The 16,029-nt window shown below is 44.0% G+C and overlaps 1 protein-coding gene across 3 annotated transcripts; it reads right to left on the bottom strand.

Annotated features, from left to right (window-relative positions):
* Positions 1 to 7,104: 7,104 nt before the first annotated feature.
* On the bottom strand, positions 7,105 to 15,947 carry LOC123132273 (probable LRR receptor-like serine/threonine-protein kinase At1g05700). Of its 3 annotated transcripts, XM_044552058.1 has the most exons (14): positions 14,675 to 14,837; positions 13,940 to 14,495; positions 13,402 to 13,663; positions 13,179 to 13,302; positions 12,459 to 12,597; positions 12,253 to 12,324; positions 11,408 to 11,479; positions 11,235 to 11,315; positions 10,464 to 10,627; positions 10,125 to 10,345; positions 8,771 to 8,897; positions 8,515 to 8,580; positions 8,242 to 8,428; positions 7,105 to 8,128 (listed from the first exon to the last, which is right to left on the bottom strand). In XM_044552058.1, exons 1-14 carry the CDS (start codon positions 14,742 to 14,744, stop codon positions 7,657 to 7,659), a joined length of 2,613 nt encoding a protein of 870 aa, XP_044407993.1. In that variant the 5' UTR covers positions 14,745 to 14,837; the 3' UTR covers positions 7,105 to 7,656. The 3 variants fall into 3 exon arrangements, with proteins under 3 accessions (XP_044407993.1, XP_044407994.1, XP_044407992.1); XM_044552059.1 differs by lacking the exon at positions 14,675 to 14,837 and adding an exon at positions 15,288 to 15,947 and having other exon boundaries at positions 13,179 to 13,663; XM_044552057.1 differs by having other exon boundaries at positions 13,179 to 13,663; positions 14,675 to 14,836.
* Positions 15,948 to 16,029: the final 82 nt, after the last annotated feature.

The following is a 16,029-nucleotide window of genomic DNA, read 5'->3' as shown; positions in this document are numbered from 1 at the left end:
GGGGTCTCCAATTAGGTTGTGGAGATCGCCCCGAGCAATTTGACGGGTACCGGTGACCGCCCCCAAGGGTTGCCAAAGTGTACGGGTTCGGTGACCGCCCCCAAGGGTTGCCATTTGTACGGGTTCGGTGACCGCACTCAAGGGTCCCTTAGTGGAATCACGGCATCTTGCATTGTGCGAGGGCGTGAGGAGATTACGGTGGCCCTAGTGGCTTCTTGGGGAGCATTGTGCCTCCACACCGCTCCAAACGAAGATTAGCATCCGCAAGGGTGTGAACTTCGGGATACATCATCGTCTCCGCGTGCCTCGGTTATCTCTTAGCCGAGCTCTTTACTTATGCACTTTACTTTGTGATAGCCATATTGTTTCTTGTCATATATCTTGCTATCACATAGTTGCTTATCTTGCTTAGCATACATTGTTGGTGCACATAGGTGAGCTTAGTTGTTTTAGGTTTTGTGCTTGACAAATTAACCGCTAGGTTTATTCCGCATTTGTTCAAGCCTAAATCGTAATTATTTTAAAACGCCTATTCACCCCCCCCCCCCTCTAGGCGACATCCACGATCTTTCACTCTGGTCTGGGACGGACAAGACGACCGGAGCCAAGTGCAAGGTCAGTTGGGAGACGGTGTGCCGCCCCAAGGATCCGGGGGCCTTGGTGTGCTTCATCTTGGGAAATTTTCCCGTGCACTAAGATTATGATGGCCTTGGTATGAGTGGAACGACTCCCATCGGATGTGGGTGGGAATGGGCAATCCCTGTGACGAGGACGACATGGACCTCTCCTATGCTTCGACCACTATCACTATTGGCAATGGGGCTATTGCGCCTTTTTGGGATTCCCCTTGGTTATTTGGTAGGAAACCAAAAGACGTGGCTCCACTCATCTTTGAGTGCTCTACGAGGAAAAATTGGAAGGTGCGCGAAGCCTTACTCGAGGGCGCATGGATTGGCAAAGTCAAAATTTCGACCTCCTTTACACTCGAGCATATCCGTCAATTTATCCATCTTTGGACCTTGCTTCGGAATGTTCATCTCGAGGAGGATAGGGTGGATTCCATCGCATGGAAGCACACAACGAATGGTGAATACACCACAGCCTCGGCGTATAGGGCGCAATTCTTGGACATTGCACACACAGAGATGAATAAAACCATTTGGAAGGTTTGGGATCCCCCAAAAATCAAGTTCTTTGCTTGGCTAGCAATTCAAAATCGTGTTTGGACCACCGCTCGCTTGACCAAGCGAGGTTGGGACAATTGCGTGCTTTGCCCACTATGCAAGAGGGAGCAAGAATCTATGGCTCACCTCTTCTACAAGTGCCGATACACATTGAGGCTCTGGGAAATGCTGAAAGTATGGCTACGATTGGATACCATGGATATTACTACTTGGCCGGGGGAACGATCGATCAAGGATTGGTGGACAAGAATGTCTAGCGCAATGAGGGTGCATAGGAAAGCTATGGCCTCCCTCACAATGCTTGTTAGCTGGATTATATGGAATGAGAGGAACGTGAGGATTTTCCGCAACAAGTCCAAGCCACCCAACATCCTATTTATCAACATAAAGAGCGAGGCTAAACTTTGGATCACCGCCGGGGCAAAAAATGTGGGTCTTTTGATGCCGGGAGAGTAATGACCATGATGTAATATTTTTCTTTTTTTCTCTCTTTCACAATGTGTTGCAAACTCTTGTCCGTTTCCTTCTTAATTAATGGATGAGGCAAGCTTTTGCCTCTATTTAAAAAAAAATGTTTGGATACATTTTGGTAGGAACTGCACATCTTCCAAGCCACTAAGCGAAGATACTCACCTGGCAACTAGAGTTGTGAGTGGTGCTACTTTGCTGACAAGAAAAAGACTAGTCTGGTCTTCTCGAGCTCTCAATCAAAGAAGTTCGGCTGGCATGGCAGGCCGGCTGAAAGGAAAACTACTTGACGCGACAGAAAGGGAAATCAAGTCATTGTTTAATTAACGTACATATAAATAAACATGGGATTCGATATGATTGCACTACCTAACACAGATTGCAGACATGGTGATTTGTATCCTGTATAAGTTTTCGTTGCTGTTGACAAAACCTTTTGTCCAACTAAAACTGTTGACAAAAAATATCCCAGCAAAGCTCACCGGTTGAGTAAGAAACGCATGGTATGGTATGGTGTTGTAGTAGTATATATTAGTGCTCCTATCAGCAGATGCAGAGATGGCGACCAGTTGGTCCGGAAAATCAAGGTAGTTAGGCAATTTTCCGGCAGCTAGCTAGATCAACCCTTTCAACTCCCCCTTTAATTCCTTTCCTAATCACAACCAAAGTCAAGTTGGAAGAAGAAAGAACGATGCAATTAATCATACACACAACACACAATCATGTAAACTAAGTGGAGTAAACTAACTAACTGATTAAGTAGCACACAGAAAGGTGATGTGTGTTCAACCTTTGTGTCCTCCCTTTTCCCACAACAACCCAAAACTTTGGGGTTTGAATATGCACGCACTCATCTGTCTCTGGGTGACCATACATGCATACATACACTTTCCTTTTCCTCTTATTTTTGGGACAGTGTGACGGATCGACCATACGCTTTCATACAAGAAACTTCTGCTATCTACAGTACGTACGTACACAAAGTTCCAAACAGAGCTAAGTAGTAGTGCTCCTGCTTTGTTGCCATGGAATTCAAGCCAATTCAATCAATCAGACGCTTTGCTTCGAGACCCCGCTGTTAGGCGACAATAATTGCGAGAACGATCTTGACCTGCTGATGTCTCTGCCTGCCTGCATGTTGCTTGCTTTGTCAATTCATGTGTTCGGCGTTACTCTAGCCAGTTTGAATGCTTTGCACAGGTAGTATGCATGTGTGTATGTGGTACGTGCCAAATCTTTTGACGTCTCGCTGTACACGGATGGGGGACCTGAATTGACCAGTCGAGTTCGTTAACTAACTCTCTGACGCGTGCGTGTCAGTGTCATACATGACGATTAGATGACGCGTGTGTGCAAGAGGCGCCGATCGATTAGCTATCCCTCTTTTTTTTCCTTCGAATTTGAGGAAACTAGCTACCCTACCTTATTATGGCTGGGCATGTGCGTACGATGGAATCTTGATTAAGATGCATGTCCCCTAACGGCGGGCTGTGCTGCTCAAGCTAGACACATATTCTGCGCGCCATCGATCGATCATGGGTTGTTGATTCTGATGGGATCAACCAGCTGCCTGGCTTGCTTGCCAACCCGGAATGTGGCTCCGGCGTCGCACTCTCCATGGATGGATGTGATGTGATCAACGGCATGGAGCTCCATATCAACCGGTCCCTCCCTAGGGAAGCAATTGTTGTCCCCTCCCCACACCTTATTGCACTTAATCAACGGGGAAATGAAGAAGTTGGAATCACACACTTATGGACGGTGCACCATGAAGAAGTTGGAATCGTCTTCTTCTCTCTCACACAGCCAGACACAAACACAAGGGGGCACTAGAGTTTGAACAGGCCGGGTTGCTAGCTCAAGTGGCGTAAAGCAACCTACTATGCCCCCTCTCCGTTGGATCATGCCGTTCAGACGAGACAACCAAGCACGCACTAAAGAACCATGAAAAAGGAATTGTTCTCATGTCGCTGTTCTTCAGAAAAAGTTAGGGAAAACCCTCAATTATTATTAGCAAACTCTGAATTTGGTCTCTCGACTCTAATACCACAAAGAGATGCCACAAATGACGCTATCAACTGTAGAATATTCTCAACTCTAGACAGCGGGGTTTCTTTTTGGCGAGAAAATTTCCGATCTATTCATTTTCAAACATGGCAGTACAACGAATACCAGAAATAATAGAAATTACAACCAGATCCGTAGACCACCTAGCGACGACTACAAGCACTGAAGCGAGCCGAAGGCGCGCCGCCGTCATCGCCCCTCCATCGTCGGAGTCGGGCACAACTTGTTGTAGTAGACAGTTGAGAAGTCGTCGTGCTAAGGCCCCGTAGGACCAGCGCACCATAACAGCAACCGCCGAGATGAAGAATAACGTAGATCGAAAGAATTCAATTCGAAGAGAGTGGGTTTTGACTATTGACAATCAAGTACCGAGCGATGGTCTCATGCAGGCGGCAGCCCAGTGACCACATACAAAAATAATACAGATGAGAAGTAAGGGGAAATTAAAATAATTGGCAAAAAACATAAACATTCCAAAAAGGTTCACCCGAGGTACTAAGAGCAACTCTAGCAGACCCCGTAAAACGCCCCGCCTTGCAAAATAACCGCCAAATTGCGGGTCGAGGCCAGAAAATCTGCACGAGCAGACCCCGCATCCCGCCCCGGCCCGCAAATTTTTTTGCGGGGCGCGGCAAATCTTCTCCCCAACCTCTATCTTCACGGGTTGGGAGGCCGACCCGAGCTCAACCCCTATCCCGCGCGAGATTTGGCGGGAGAGACATTTCCGCGCGGCCCTTCCCGCTCCCCGCATCCTCCGCCACCATTGCCCCCACTCCGCAAGCTCCGGCTGCTCTTCCCCGGCCATCCGTCGCCGTCATGGACGACCCCCTGCTGTCCCCCGTCACCGTCGAGGTCGACCACGCCCCTTCCGCTCGGGCGGATCTCGTCGCCGGCCAAGTTGGTCCAGCCGCCGTCGCCCAAGCCCAAGCCGCGCCTGCACGCAAGCGGCAGGGCAACGTTGTCGTGCAGGGCGGGAATCCGGCCGCCCCCACCGCGATGGCCCGCGCTCCGGGCGCCAACGCGGCAGTGCGATCCCGGCCGGCGGCGGAGAAGGCCAGCAAGGTCGCGGGCGTAAAGCGGAGGAAGGTTCCGGCTACAAAGAAGCCACCTTCTTCAACCTCTCGCTTCATCCCGCCGCAAGGAGGTGCTCCGGCGATGCCGTTCAACGGTGCCGCTCCCCCCGCGAGCAAGGTGTTCAACGAAATGGCCGGAAGGTATGCGCCTTCGGTCTTGGCGATTCCCTTTCATTTTTCGCCATTATTCTCGATAGCGCGTGACTTGTTATCGTTCGCTACAGCGGTGGTTCGAACAATGGAACAACCGAGTTCATGAACTTGTTGGACACGAACGCGGTTGACATTGATCAAGCCCCTTTCGAACCATTCGAGTACAATGAAACGGAGGCCGGCGTGGATGATCATGGTTGTGCAGAAGAATTGGAGGAGATCGAAGCGGAAGCGTTTGAGCAATCGCAAGCAAAAACTGGGAAAAGTATAAGATCGAAGAACTACACGATCTTGGAAGATCAAGCTTTGATTCAAGCATGGAGTGCGGTGTCTCTTGATGCTACCACGGGTACATCTAAAACTTCCAAGAGATATTGGCAAAGGATCAAAGATCAATACTTCCGCATTATGACAAAGTATCCCAATAGGACTCCACGCATATTTCGGTCGCTTCAAGGGCGTTGGGAGAGCATCAAGCATATGTGCAACCGTTGGGCAGCTTGCTTGAAGCAAGTACGCAATGCACCTCCAAGTGGCACCGTGGAGTCCGACCATGAGTTTGTTTTTCCTTTGTTCAAATTGTGCATCATCATATTGCATCATGAGAAGTGATTGGATCACTTTGTTCACATTGTGTAGAAAAAGATTGCTCAACATAGATACAAGGACATGGAAGCTTCGGAAGGCAAATTTTTCAAACTAGAGCATTGTTGGGAGTTTCTCCAAAAGTGCGACAAGTGAAAGTTGATCGACAAAGAATCCCCACCAAAGAGAGGCTCACTTACAAACATGGATGAAGATGAGGATGATGATGGCCCAAGAAATTTGCACAAGCCCGATGGTGACAAGAAGACCAAGGAGAAGATGAAGAGAGAGCAAGAAGCATCAAACTTGAGGGAGAAGATTGATGCCATGTTGCAATCCAACGAGTCGATGTTGTTGAAATCGTTGGAGATCAAGAAAGAGTTGGCCGAGAAGAAGGCAAAGGAGAAGCAAGAAAAGTGGCAGTTGCTCAAGGAAGAGGGGTTGCGCAAAGATGCCATCGAGGAGAGAAGAGCACGAGCCGCCAAGAACAAATCAATGTCCATGTTGCTCGCCGAAGAGAACAAGATCATGTCAATGAACCGCAATGACATGAACGACCTCACCAAAACATGGCATGATATGGCAAGGAGGGAAATCTTGAAGAGAAGAATGGTGGCGTCGGCCGGTTCGTGCTACAGTTCCGGTGATGTTTTCTCCGCTCCATATGGTGGCAACGTGGATGATTTCGGTGCAGGAGTTGGAACAAGCGCCGGAGGTGGATTCGGTGGCACCGATGAACTCCAAGGTGGACTCGATGGCGCGGAGTGAAGATCGATCAAGATGATGCCGGACATGAGCGCAAACCTTTTGCAGGGCCCTCTTTTGTGTTAGCCGTAATGAACTTGGCTTCTATTTACGCGTAAAACTGTTTGTGTCGTTTGAATTTGAACTTGTTTGTGAAATCCTATGTCAAATGCGAGATTTGCAGTTTATCTGTTTGCGGGTCGTCACGGTGGTGTCCGAGCAGAACCTGCATAGCCGACCCGTAAAAAAGCATATTCCGCGAATATACTTTTTTACGGATCCGTTTGCGGGGTCTGCATCTCTGCCAGCCCGCGCCGGCCCGCAAAAGCTGTTTTGCGCGAACTGCAAACGCGTTTTGCGGGCCGGCGTTTTGCGGGGTCTGCTAGAGTTGCTCTAACATTTTAGAAATTCAGACTATAGTTGAGTATTCTTCATAAAACCTCACAAGGTTTTCTTTCATCAATTCATGATTTTTTCCAGTTTAAACTTTTAGATTAGTAACTCCCTTAGATATTACATTTTATTCTAAATTTCCATGTTTACCCTATTTTCCACATTTTTAATGTTTTATTTGTTATATTACATATCTTTTATTTAAATATATTAAAATTTTGAAAATTTAACCTGAATTTTCTTCTTATTCTATATTTTAAATTTTTAATGTTTTATTGAATATTTCAATGTGTTCCTTTCAATATTTCTTCCCCTTGATTTTCTTGTTTCAAAACAATTTAACGAGTGGGCTGCCACATGTGTGAAAATGCCGACACATTGCCATCAATATGGTTTCAAGGTTTTCACACGTTGCCATCTTGCATCAGCATCCTAAGAATCAAGAAATCCAGGCTAAAAGAAAAAGAATCAAGGAATTTATGCCGTGCCATCATCAATCATCACATTATCACAAATGTTTGTCAAAAGAATATCAGAAAGAAGTGTCACCTTTGGGTAAGCAACCATCAAATACATGATTGGTTTTTTAGATGATGGAAGCTTTATTTGCCCCCAGCCTCTGGATCCTAAGATGCATATAGCCAGCACTAAAACATTGTTTATTATAAAGAGATCAAAGTTTAATATTGCCAAGAGAGAAACATCAAAAACATGGACAAACTAAGACGAACATGCCAACAAAAAAGTCCACTCTAAACACTGAGAAACGTATCACTTGCACGCCGTCCAAACCCGAATGTGAATTCTCCGGTGATCCACTCGAGCTTCTTTCATCACAATTTTTTTATCTAGACTAGAACAGGCAGACTCCATCTAGTCATTGCCAGAAATTTGAGAACTTCACAAAGAAAGGCAAGATGAAGGTTTATCCGAAAGGTAAAGAAGATGGCTCCAACCTCCAGCATTTATGTATAAGATCATCAAAACTATCATCTCATTGCAGGGCCAGCAGCCGCTTGTATCTCTCCACCTTGTTGCTGTTGTGTTTCTTCTTCTTCTACCTCAAGTGCACTTCCCTCTCCGGGACAGGTCAAATTATCATCATTCGAGGACAAGTTTCCTCTCCTCTCACTGCAACGATTCTCGAGCTCCAAGCACTCCTTAAGCTGGGCCACGACCTCCGCCATAGTCGGCCGCTCCCGGGAGACATCTTGCTTGCAATGCAGCGCCAAGTCAGCAGCTTTCCAGACAGAGTTGATGTCATAGTCCCCTCCCATCTTTGCATCCACAATGCTCTCGATGTTTCCATGGTCGAGGCTCTCATGCACCCACTCGCCGATGTGGATGCTCATGCTGTCACTAATCGGTATTACCGGGGCATGGCCTGTGATGAGCTCCAGGAGGACGACCCCGAAGCTGTACAGGTCGCTCTTCTCGCTGATGTGATAACTGCGGAAGTACCTGAACAATTGGTAGACGAAAGGGTCCTTAATTATGACAAAGTAACAACACTTCAGGTAATGTTGAATAAGTGGAGTAGACAGGAGAAGAGAGTGATGCTGTGCATGACGTACTCAGGATCTAAATACCCAATGGTACCAGCTGGCTCAGTAGTTATATGTGTTTCGGAGTCGCTGAAAGCCTTGGTCAGGCCAAAATCAGCTATCTTTGCCCCAAGATCTGTGGTCAGGAGGATGTTCCTGCTCTTCACATCTCTGTGAATCAATGCTGGCTTACAAGCGATGTGCAGATACTCAAGACCTGTGATAAAATAATTACTACTTTTTTGTTGACAGTCATGTGCAAATGAAATCTCAGGACCTAGTAGATGGCTGCTATGTCCTAACCGTGTGCAGCATCAAGGGCGATCTGAAGACGCTGCTTCCAAGTGAGTGGTTTACTAGTAGAAGTGGCTTCACATGTCAATGGAGATTAAACATAGTTAGTTCAAAGAAGATTTTGGAACAATTCATGGACTTCAGTTAATAACCACGGATAATTTAAGGTCTACGCAATTCTTGCTTAAATGAAATGTAATGTAATGTGCGCCTAAAACTTTGATTAGCCGATATAAGAATCCACATTTGAATGGCCAAGATGAACCTCTCAGATGATCCTGCAGGCTCCCTTCAGGCATGTACTCGTAAACAAGAGCCAAATGATTTTTGTCCTTGCAGTAGCCAATCAAAGAAACTAAGTTCTTGTGATGAATCCTCGTCAAGTGCTGAGCCTGCAATATAACATGCGGCGCTGTCATTCAAATAATTTAAGTAGAATACATAATGAGGATGTTTAGTAAGTGTAGTCTTGTAAAGAGACAAGTCCATATTGTCTAAGGTTCAACCCTGAACTCTGAACTCTTCCATTTGTCTAAGGTTCAACCCGGAACTCTGAAACCATATAAGAATCAACCCTGAACTATCAAAACCATCTATGATTCAACCCTTCTCTCCCCTGAACCCGGTTTTCACTGAGTTAGCCTGGCTTTGGCCCGTTGGTCGGCCAGTTAGCAGCCACGTCAGCATCCCAGAAACGAAATTTGAGGGTATCCCTACTTCTGCAGGCCAAAGTGTGTGTTCCCAGAATGATCACTATATTAGTTTTGATTTTACAGAATTGTTTCAGATTTTCTGCACATTTTCATTTTTTGGTCAAAATTTTACCCAAAAGGGGCTGAAAATGAAATTTGAGGGTATTCTTAGTTATGTTGGCAAAATTGTCTGAAAATTTCCAAGAATTATCACTATATTTCTTTGATTTTACACTATTTTTTCTGGACACTTCCATTGGCTGAAAATGTAATTTAAGGGTATTTTAAATCTGTTTGGCAAAAATGTCTTAAAATTTCCCAGAATGATAAGTATATTAGTCTATATTTTACAGAACAGTCTAAAAAATTTCTGCACACTTTAATTTTTTTGTCAAAATTTGACCAAAAAAGGGGCAGAAAATGTAATTTGAGGGTATTTTAAAGTTTGTTTGGCAAAAATGTCTGAAACTTCCCCAGAATGGTAAAGTATATTAGTATTGATTTTACAGAAATTATTTCAAAATTTTATTGACACTTCCAATTTTTTGTCAAAATTTGACCCAAAAAGGGGTGACTGGGATGCTGACAGGCCGGTCAACGGGAGAAAACTAGGCCAACTCAGCAAAAACTGGATTCAGGGGAGAGAAGGGTTGAATCTCATAAGGTTTTATAGTTCAGGATTAATTCTTAGACAGTTTCAGAGTTCGGGACTGAATCATAGACAAATGGAAAAGTTCAGGGTTGTAACATGAACTTCTCTCTTTTGTAAAACTACACACACAAACACAAAAATCTTAAAGAACTCATTCATCAAAATTCGTATACAGATGGCTACACTAAGAAATCTGGGGGGAACATAGATGTTACGATTACACATGAATATTTTTAATTTCGACATGTAGAACTTCACACTGATTTTGTTTTTACCTCAGCCAGAAACTCTTTGCCCCCTTGGGAAGATGACTCAGAACGCACTTTCACTGCAACTGGGTTTCCATTCTCCAAGTAACCAAGGAAGACAGGTCCAAACCCACCCTTTCCTACCTGTTGGCTAAAGTTATTTGTAATATGCTTCAGTTCTTTGTAAGAGAACTCTCGGCTCCCAAGTAATGCTGATCCATCTTCATGACCAGTAGCCTTTCGCTTAGCTGAATACATGCACAACGTAATGGCAAGCATTTTATATTTTGTATAAAAAAAGGCAAAAGAAAATGAAATACAAAAGTGTGTAATGCACAAAGCAGAAACCATTATTTCCAATATTACCTTTTCCTTTGAGCATTTGGCGCAGCAAAAATAATATAACAAATAGTGCGATGGCAGTAACTATTGGCACAATGACTATTGCAGAGAGAAGTGACCCATTGATCTTCTTTCGAACTGGTCTGCAGGAAGTATCATTGCCACAAAGATTTGCATTGCCACCGACCCTGGCAATACACAAAAGTTAAATTATAATGTGCTTCTATGGTGTTCTGAATAAAGAGAGGTGTCTAACTATAAATGCTGGAAGGAACCACTACTTCTCTACAAAATATACTGATCAATCAGACCTAATAGTTAACTAGTCAAATGTAATACTGACACTGTTTTTGAAGGTGCTTTCACAATGAATGCTCTTGAAGAAATGAAACTACCCATGAAATGCACTGGGACAAAGTAAATTGATATACAAGATTCTTCCATGCCTTTCTAGAGAAATCCAACAATTAGCATATATTATTTTATGCGCTAGAGTCACCGGTCCTTGTTGTAGTATCTATTACAGTTGATAACTGATGATGACACAACTTATCTTTCCAGTTAACCAGAAGTAATATACCTTACTGAATGAGCAGTCAAAGAAATTGAAAAATAGAAGGCCCAAATAGCAAAACCATACAATTTTAAGTAGTATGATATTAAATCATCATTTTCTAAAATATTACTGACATCATCCCAAAATGATGAGCATTTACTGATTTACATATTGGTATGAATTTTTTCCTTAAAAAAAATTATATTCTTAGTTAGTTAACTTTTGATAGCTGAACATACCTTAGTGATAGGGATCCATTTTGGGACCTTTGTAAAAGGCTGTAAGGAATTGGTCCGCTCAGATCATTGCTGGACAAATCCCTATAAAGGAAAAACATGGTATATCCATATATGTAGCACAGAAAACTGTTGTGCCGAGATTCAAGAATGAAAAGATAAGTAATAAGACTTACAGAAACATTAGTGATGAAAGTTTCCCAAGAAAATTTGGAATGGGACCAGATAAGTTGTTGTGTGACAAATCCCTGGAAGGAGTAACAGATCTTGTGAATTAAAGCTAAAAAGGAAAGGCGAAATACAACATTTTCTGAAGTGTTATTTTCAGCTTCACTGCATGACTGAATACAAAAGGCAAAAGTATGTATCTAGTCACTGCATGTGAGGAAGAGAGTTATGTTTTTCTCCCAAACTATATCATTAGTTTTCTGACAGTATTATTTTGGTGAACGGTGTATTAAAACGAGGAAGCACATATCATGTATCCAAAGTTCCTATATGGAGATACAGACAGTTCTTTCTTTTTCCTGAAAACATGGAGACACAGACAATTTAAGAAATGTACTATCATCCACAGTTCAAGAGAGTTTCTCTGTACTACTGTGTAAATTGTTTCAGGTATTGTTCAGTAATTCTCTCCATGTGTAAACAAGCTAATCATCTTAAGAATATCAGTGCAAGCATTCCTTTTTTGGTAATTTTCAAATGTCTGTGAATTATGTGCATATAATTTAGCTTATACAAACCTGTGTTCTGATAACAAGTACACTAATTCCTGAATATACTAAAAAAGGCAGGTGCGGAAAATATCCACGTGGGTTTATTTTGAGTAGTACTCCCTCTGTCCGGAAATACTTGTCATCAAAATGAATAAAAGGGGATGTATCTAAATGTATTTTAGTTCTAAATACATCCCTTTTTGTCCATTTTGATGACAAGTATTTTCGGACGGAGGGAATATAAAAAAGGTAGTAGCATGTTAAAAATTCCACAGTAAGAAAGACGAGAAGTAAAAACCTACAGATACTGGAGTGCTTTGAGATCTCTAAAATTAGTAGAGATGGCACCAACTAACCCAAAGGAAGACAAGTTTCTGCCAAAAAGTAAACCAAGAACAGTTAGCTTCTCTTGTTCATTTGTCCTAGACGTTTCTTAGAAATGTCAAATATTCAGCGTATGAGAATGGGTTTTTTCTTTATTTCATCCAAACACAGTTATGAAACTTACAGTCCCATTATTTCAGAGGGGCTTGCCGGTGGATATGAGCAGTTTAATCCTCTCCATATAAAAGCTTTCGGAGTACATGGATCACCCATCCAGTTTTTTACCACACCAAAATTGTCTTGGATTGCCATCATAGCTCTAGCTGCTTTGCAAGAACAAGGAAGATGGTTAATTAAACGAATAGACAAGCAGGCAAGCTTTAAGATACTAATACACCTCGAATGTGATAAAGGACAGTCTAATCCAACCCTCTTTACTGCTAAGAAAAAATTCTACGTCTCAGTCTTGAACTTACACCACAGCCATGAACAAACAGACACTACAACAACAAACAATCGAAAACAAGCTCCACCATTTGGATAAAAGAAACTGCCACAAAAAAAATGCTAAAAACAGAAGAAAAAATGGTACAAACAGATCAATAAACGGAACTTAGTGATATGGCAATGGCATGGCAGTAATGTGGTGGACACGTGGCATGCACGTTACACTAAATCACTAGTGAGACTACCCGAGGTTTAAAAAAATGATGGTTTCAATAGTTTGAGGTTGTCAATCGAAAGGTTTTAGAATTCAGGGTTGAAAAGTGAACTTTTGCCAAGGTTCAGAGTTGGAAAGTGGACTTTTGTTTATTGCAAGTTAGACAGGACCCTTAACGTAGTAACTGTAGCTGGTTATATACCCTCTCTAGTCCCTACTAATATTGCATCACTAAATCCATACCGTCTCCAGGATCAGTTGCAACCGCAGTTATCGGTTTCACCAAGTACATCTCCATGGCATTGAGGATAGGTGGAAGTGTTGCATTTTTTGTAGCAACAAGTGAGACACTATAACTTTCCATCCCCTGCACAACACCGGAAAAGTAATTGGTGAATAGGAACGTTGGGGTGTAAGGTCGCCTGTTCCATGTCTTGTTATTGACAATGATATCAAACTGCCGCACCACATTGCTCGGTACATGCTGCAGCTCAGCAAAGTAGAAAATAAAGAAGTATTTGGAGCTTATGTTCGCCGATGGATCAGATGGATTCCATGAGAAATCAATTCTTGAGCTATTAACAGTCGCTGCATTTTGCATAACAGAAGGTGGCACATCGTAGACAGCCCTGAGGTTATTGTGGATTGGAGAAGTTGCAGATATCTTAGTACAGTTCGGAATTGCATTATATGTCGTCCAGATGCGGTCTTGGGGATCCGAAGGGTACCTGTTTGGACCAATGAAGTATATGTTTTATGTACTATTGTAGTCCACTGAATTAACTAGAGTCAAAAAACCACCTCTTTGTCAAAAGGTATACCTTGCGGACAAAACTTATGCAATACTATAAGGCTAAAAGCAGAGGTTACAGTCTACAGTCATTTATAAATATATTTTTCCGCAGGATATTCAGCGACCAAAATTTTACTTCTGTTGATCAAGATGGTGCTAACGCGGATTTATGTTAAAATTTGATAACAAAAATTCTAAGTCAAAAACTAACCTGATTATTGAATTGTCTGTGGGCCCCATGTGGAACCGATTAGAATTAACCAGCACGAGCGATTGACTTGCATTGACCTCTGGGTAGAGGGTGGTATTCAGTGGCCTCAAATCCAACCCAGAAATAAATGGATTGCCCATACCTTTGTTCACCAAACAAACTTGCAAGTAATCAGTAGGAGCCACAAGTATGATGTCCATCCAGTTGAATGCTCCTGCATCACTGTAGTTAACTTCATGCCAGTAGTTTGCCCCCAGGTAAAGATCAAAGACAGGAGGTTTGCCCAGGCCATCATAGTTTCCATAGTAGAAGGCGGCACGAACAAGGTACTTGTTTCCCATCACCAGGGACCTCAGGGTGTAGCAATTCCTTGGACCATGCGGAAAGAACCGGAGATTGGAATAGCGTTTTGCCAGTGATGGCTCCATGTAATCTGAGGAGATGATGCGGTTTTCTCCCGTGGTGATGAAACCATAGTCCGATACATATACCATATTTGTAATGGAATCTTGGTAGGTAGAATTCACTGGGATGCCACAATCGATGCTTATGAAACCTGGAAACAAAATACAAGTCAAAAAGATTTGTATCACAAGTGGTTATGCACTTATGCATAATGGATTTCTATCACCGGCCTTAAATGAACGTTGTGCTATGAGCAACATAGGTGCTTCTCATTGTGTATTTTCTGAACAGAAAGAGTGGTAAGAAACTAAGAATTGAGGGGCAACACACCCAGATAATCAGGCTGTCCATGAATCAACTGGAACATGTAGAATAGGAGAACTGCTACACATAGATTCATGCTTCACTCTTGTGAGCAAACGAGCCTTCTATCTGAGAGAGAGAGAGAGAGAGAGAGAGGGAGGGAGGGAGGGCAGAGAGAGAGAGAGAGAGAGAGAGAGAGAGAGAGAGAGACTGGCATATATATGTATATCCATGGGATTAGCAAATGCTTTCACATGCATATTACTGTCGTCCTATTCCACAATGATAGATTAGGAGGGTCGGTCTAGAAAAGGTTTTTTCGAAACAGTTCTGTCATTGCAACTTTTAACTTACTCTATGATTCCTTTGTTGGCATTAGAAAAAGACTGTCCACTCATGTGGTTTGGTCATCTTCATCTCATAGTAAATAATACGAACAAACCAGAAGGGCAAGAACCCCCATGGCTCAAGCATTTCAGGGTATGTATGTATGAATGAATGAATCTCCGGAATGGAACCGTAATCTAAGTGATCATCAACCTAATGACCTGGTACAGTATACTAACAAGATGATCCTAAGGAATCTTGCAAGTGGCACACAAGGATAAAGTCTGGGAACAATGAGGTAGTGCTTACTTACTTATTATGCGCTGCTAGCTAACAATTTTAGCAATTGGCATTACTGCAGTTACTGCAGTGAGGCCCTGATTTTTCACCAGATTTCATGCTGGGCCAAGAGGTTCAGATGGAGCCCCGCAGCTGCACAGCGACCACGTACCGTGCCTGGCCAGCGCGGAGTGCGCCGCATTCGGAGACCCTGAGGCGCGGTCGGCACGCGCAATCCGTATGTCCCCGGGGCCCCGACGGCGACGTCGTTTGTACGAGCCCGCGGGTGCGGCCGCATCAGGACACCACCGCACAATTTACTCGGCCGATGGATGGCAGCGAGCGAACAGGGAGCGGAGTCGTCCTTGTCGGTCTCCTCTCCTTGACCTCGGTCTCAGTGGGCATGTCGGCACGCACTGCACTGCCCCGAAGGAGATGCAGTGCAGGCAGCCGAGGGAGCCATTACGCCGAGCACCCTGCGCGCGCGGCGACCGGAATCGACCCTGGCACGCACGGTGCGTCCGCGCCGACAGGAGAAGCACGGCGTCAAGGCCGTCGGTTCCCCCAGCGTGACGCGCACGGGGGCGCGACCATGGCAGCGCTAGCTCTGGCGATGACATTTCGTCGAACACACATCGGGCACTGCTTCTCGAGCATTACCACCGCCACCCTCTCGGTGGGCAGTGGGGATGGAAATTTCGTGGGGACGCGGAGAGAAACTGGACTACGGGGCCCGGTGTCAGCGACGGAAAAACCTTTCCCGCCTTTCCTCTTCC

This window comes from Triticum aestivum, chromosome 6A (genome assembly GCF_018294505.1).
Source record: "Triticum aestivum cultivar Chinese Spring chromosome 6A, IWGSC CS RefSeq v2.1, whole genome shotgun sequence".
In the NCBI taxonomy this organism is placed as follows: Eukaryota; Viridiplantae; Streptophyta; class Magnoliopsida; order Poales; family Poaceae; genus Triticum; species Triticum aestivum.
Note: the sequence above shows the minus strand (reverse complement) of the source record. Positions and strands in the feature narration are given on the sequence as shown.

Coding starts and splice junctions, on each gene's coding strand:
- LOC123132273 (XM_044552057.1), bottom strand. CDS start 14,744: ATGAATCTATGTGTAGCAGTTCTCCTATTCTACATGTTCCAGTTGATT. Junction 8,898..10,124: donor GCAAAGAGTTTCTGGCTGAG/GTAAAAACAAAA, acceptor GTTATATTGCAG/GCTCAGCACTTGACGAGGAT. Junction 8,129..8,241: donor ATTGGGTATTTAGATCCTGA/GTACGTCATGCA, acceptor CCAATTGTTCAG/GTACTTCCGCAGTTATCACA.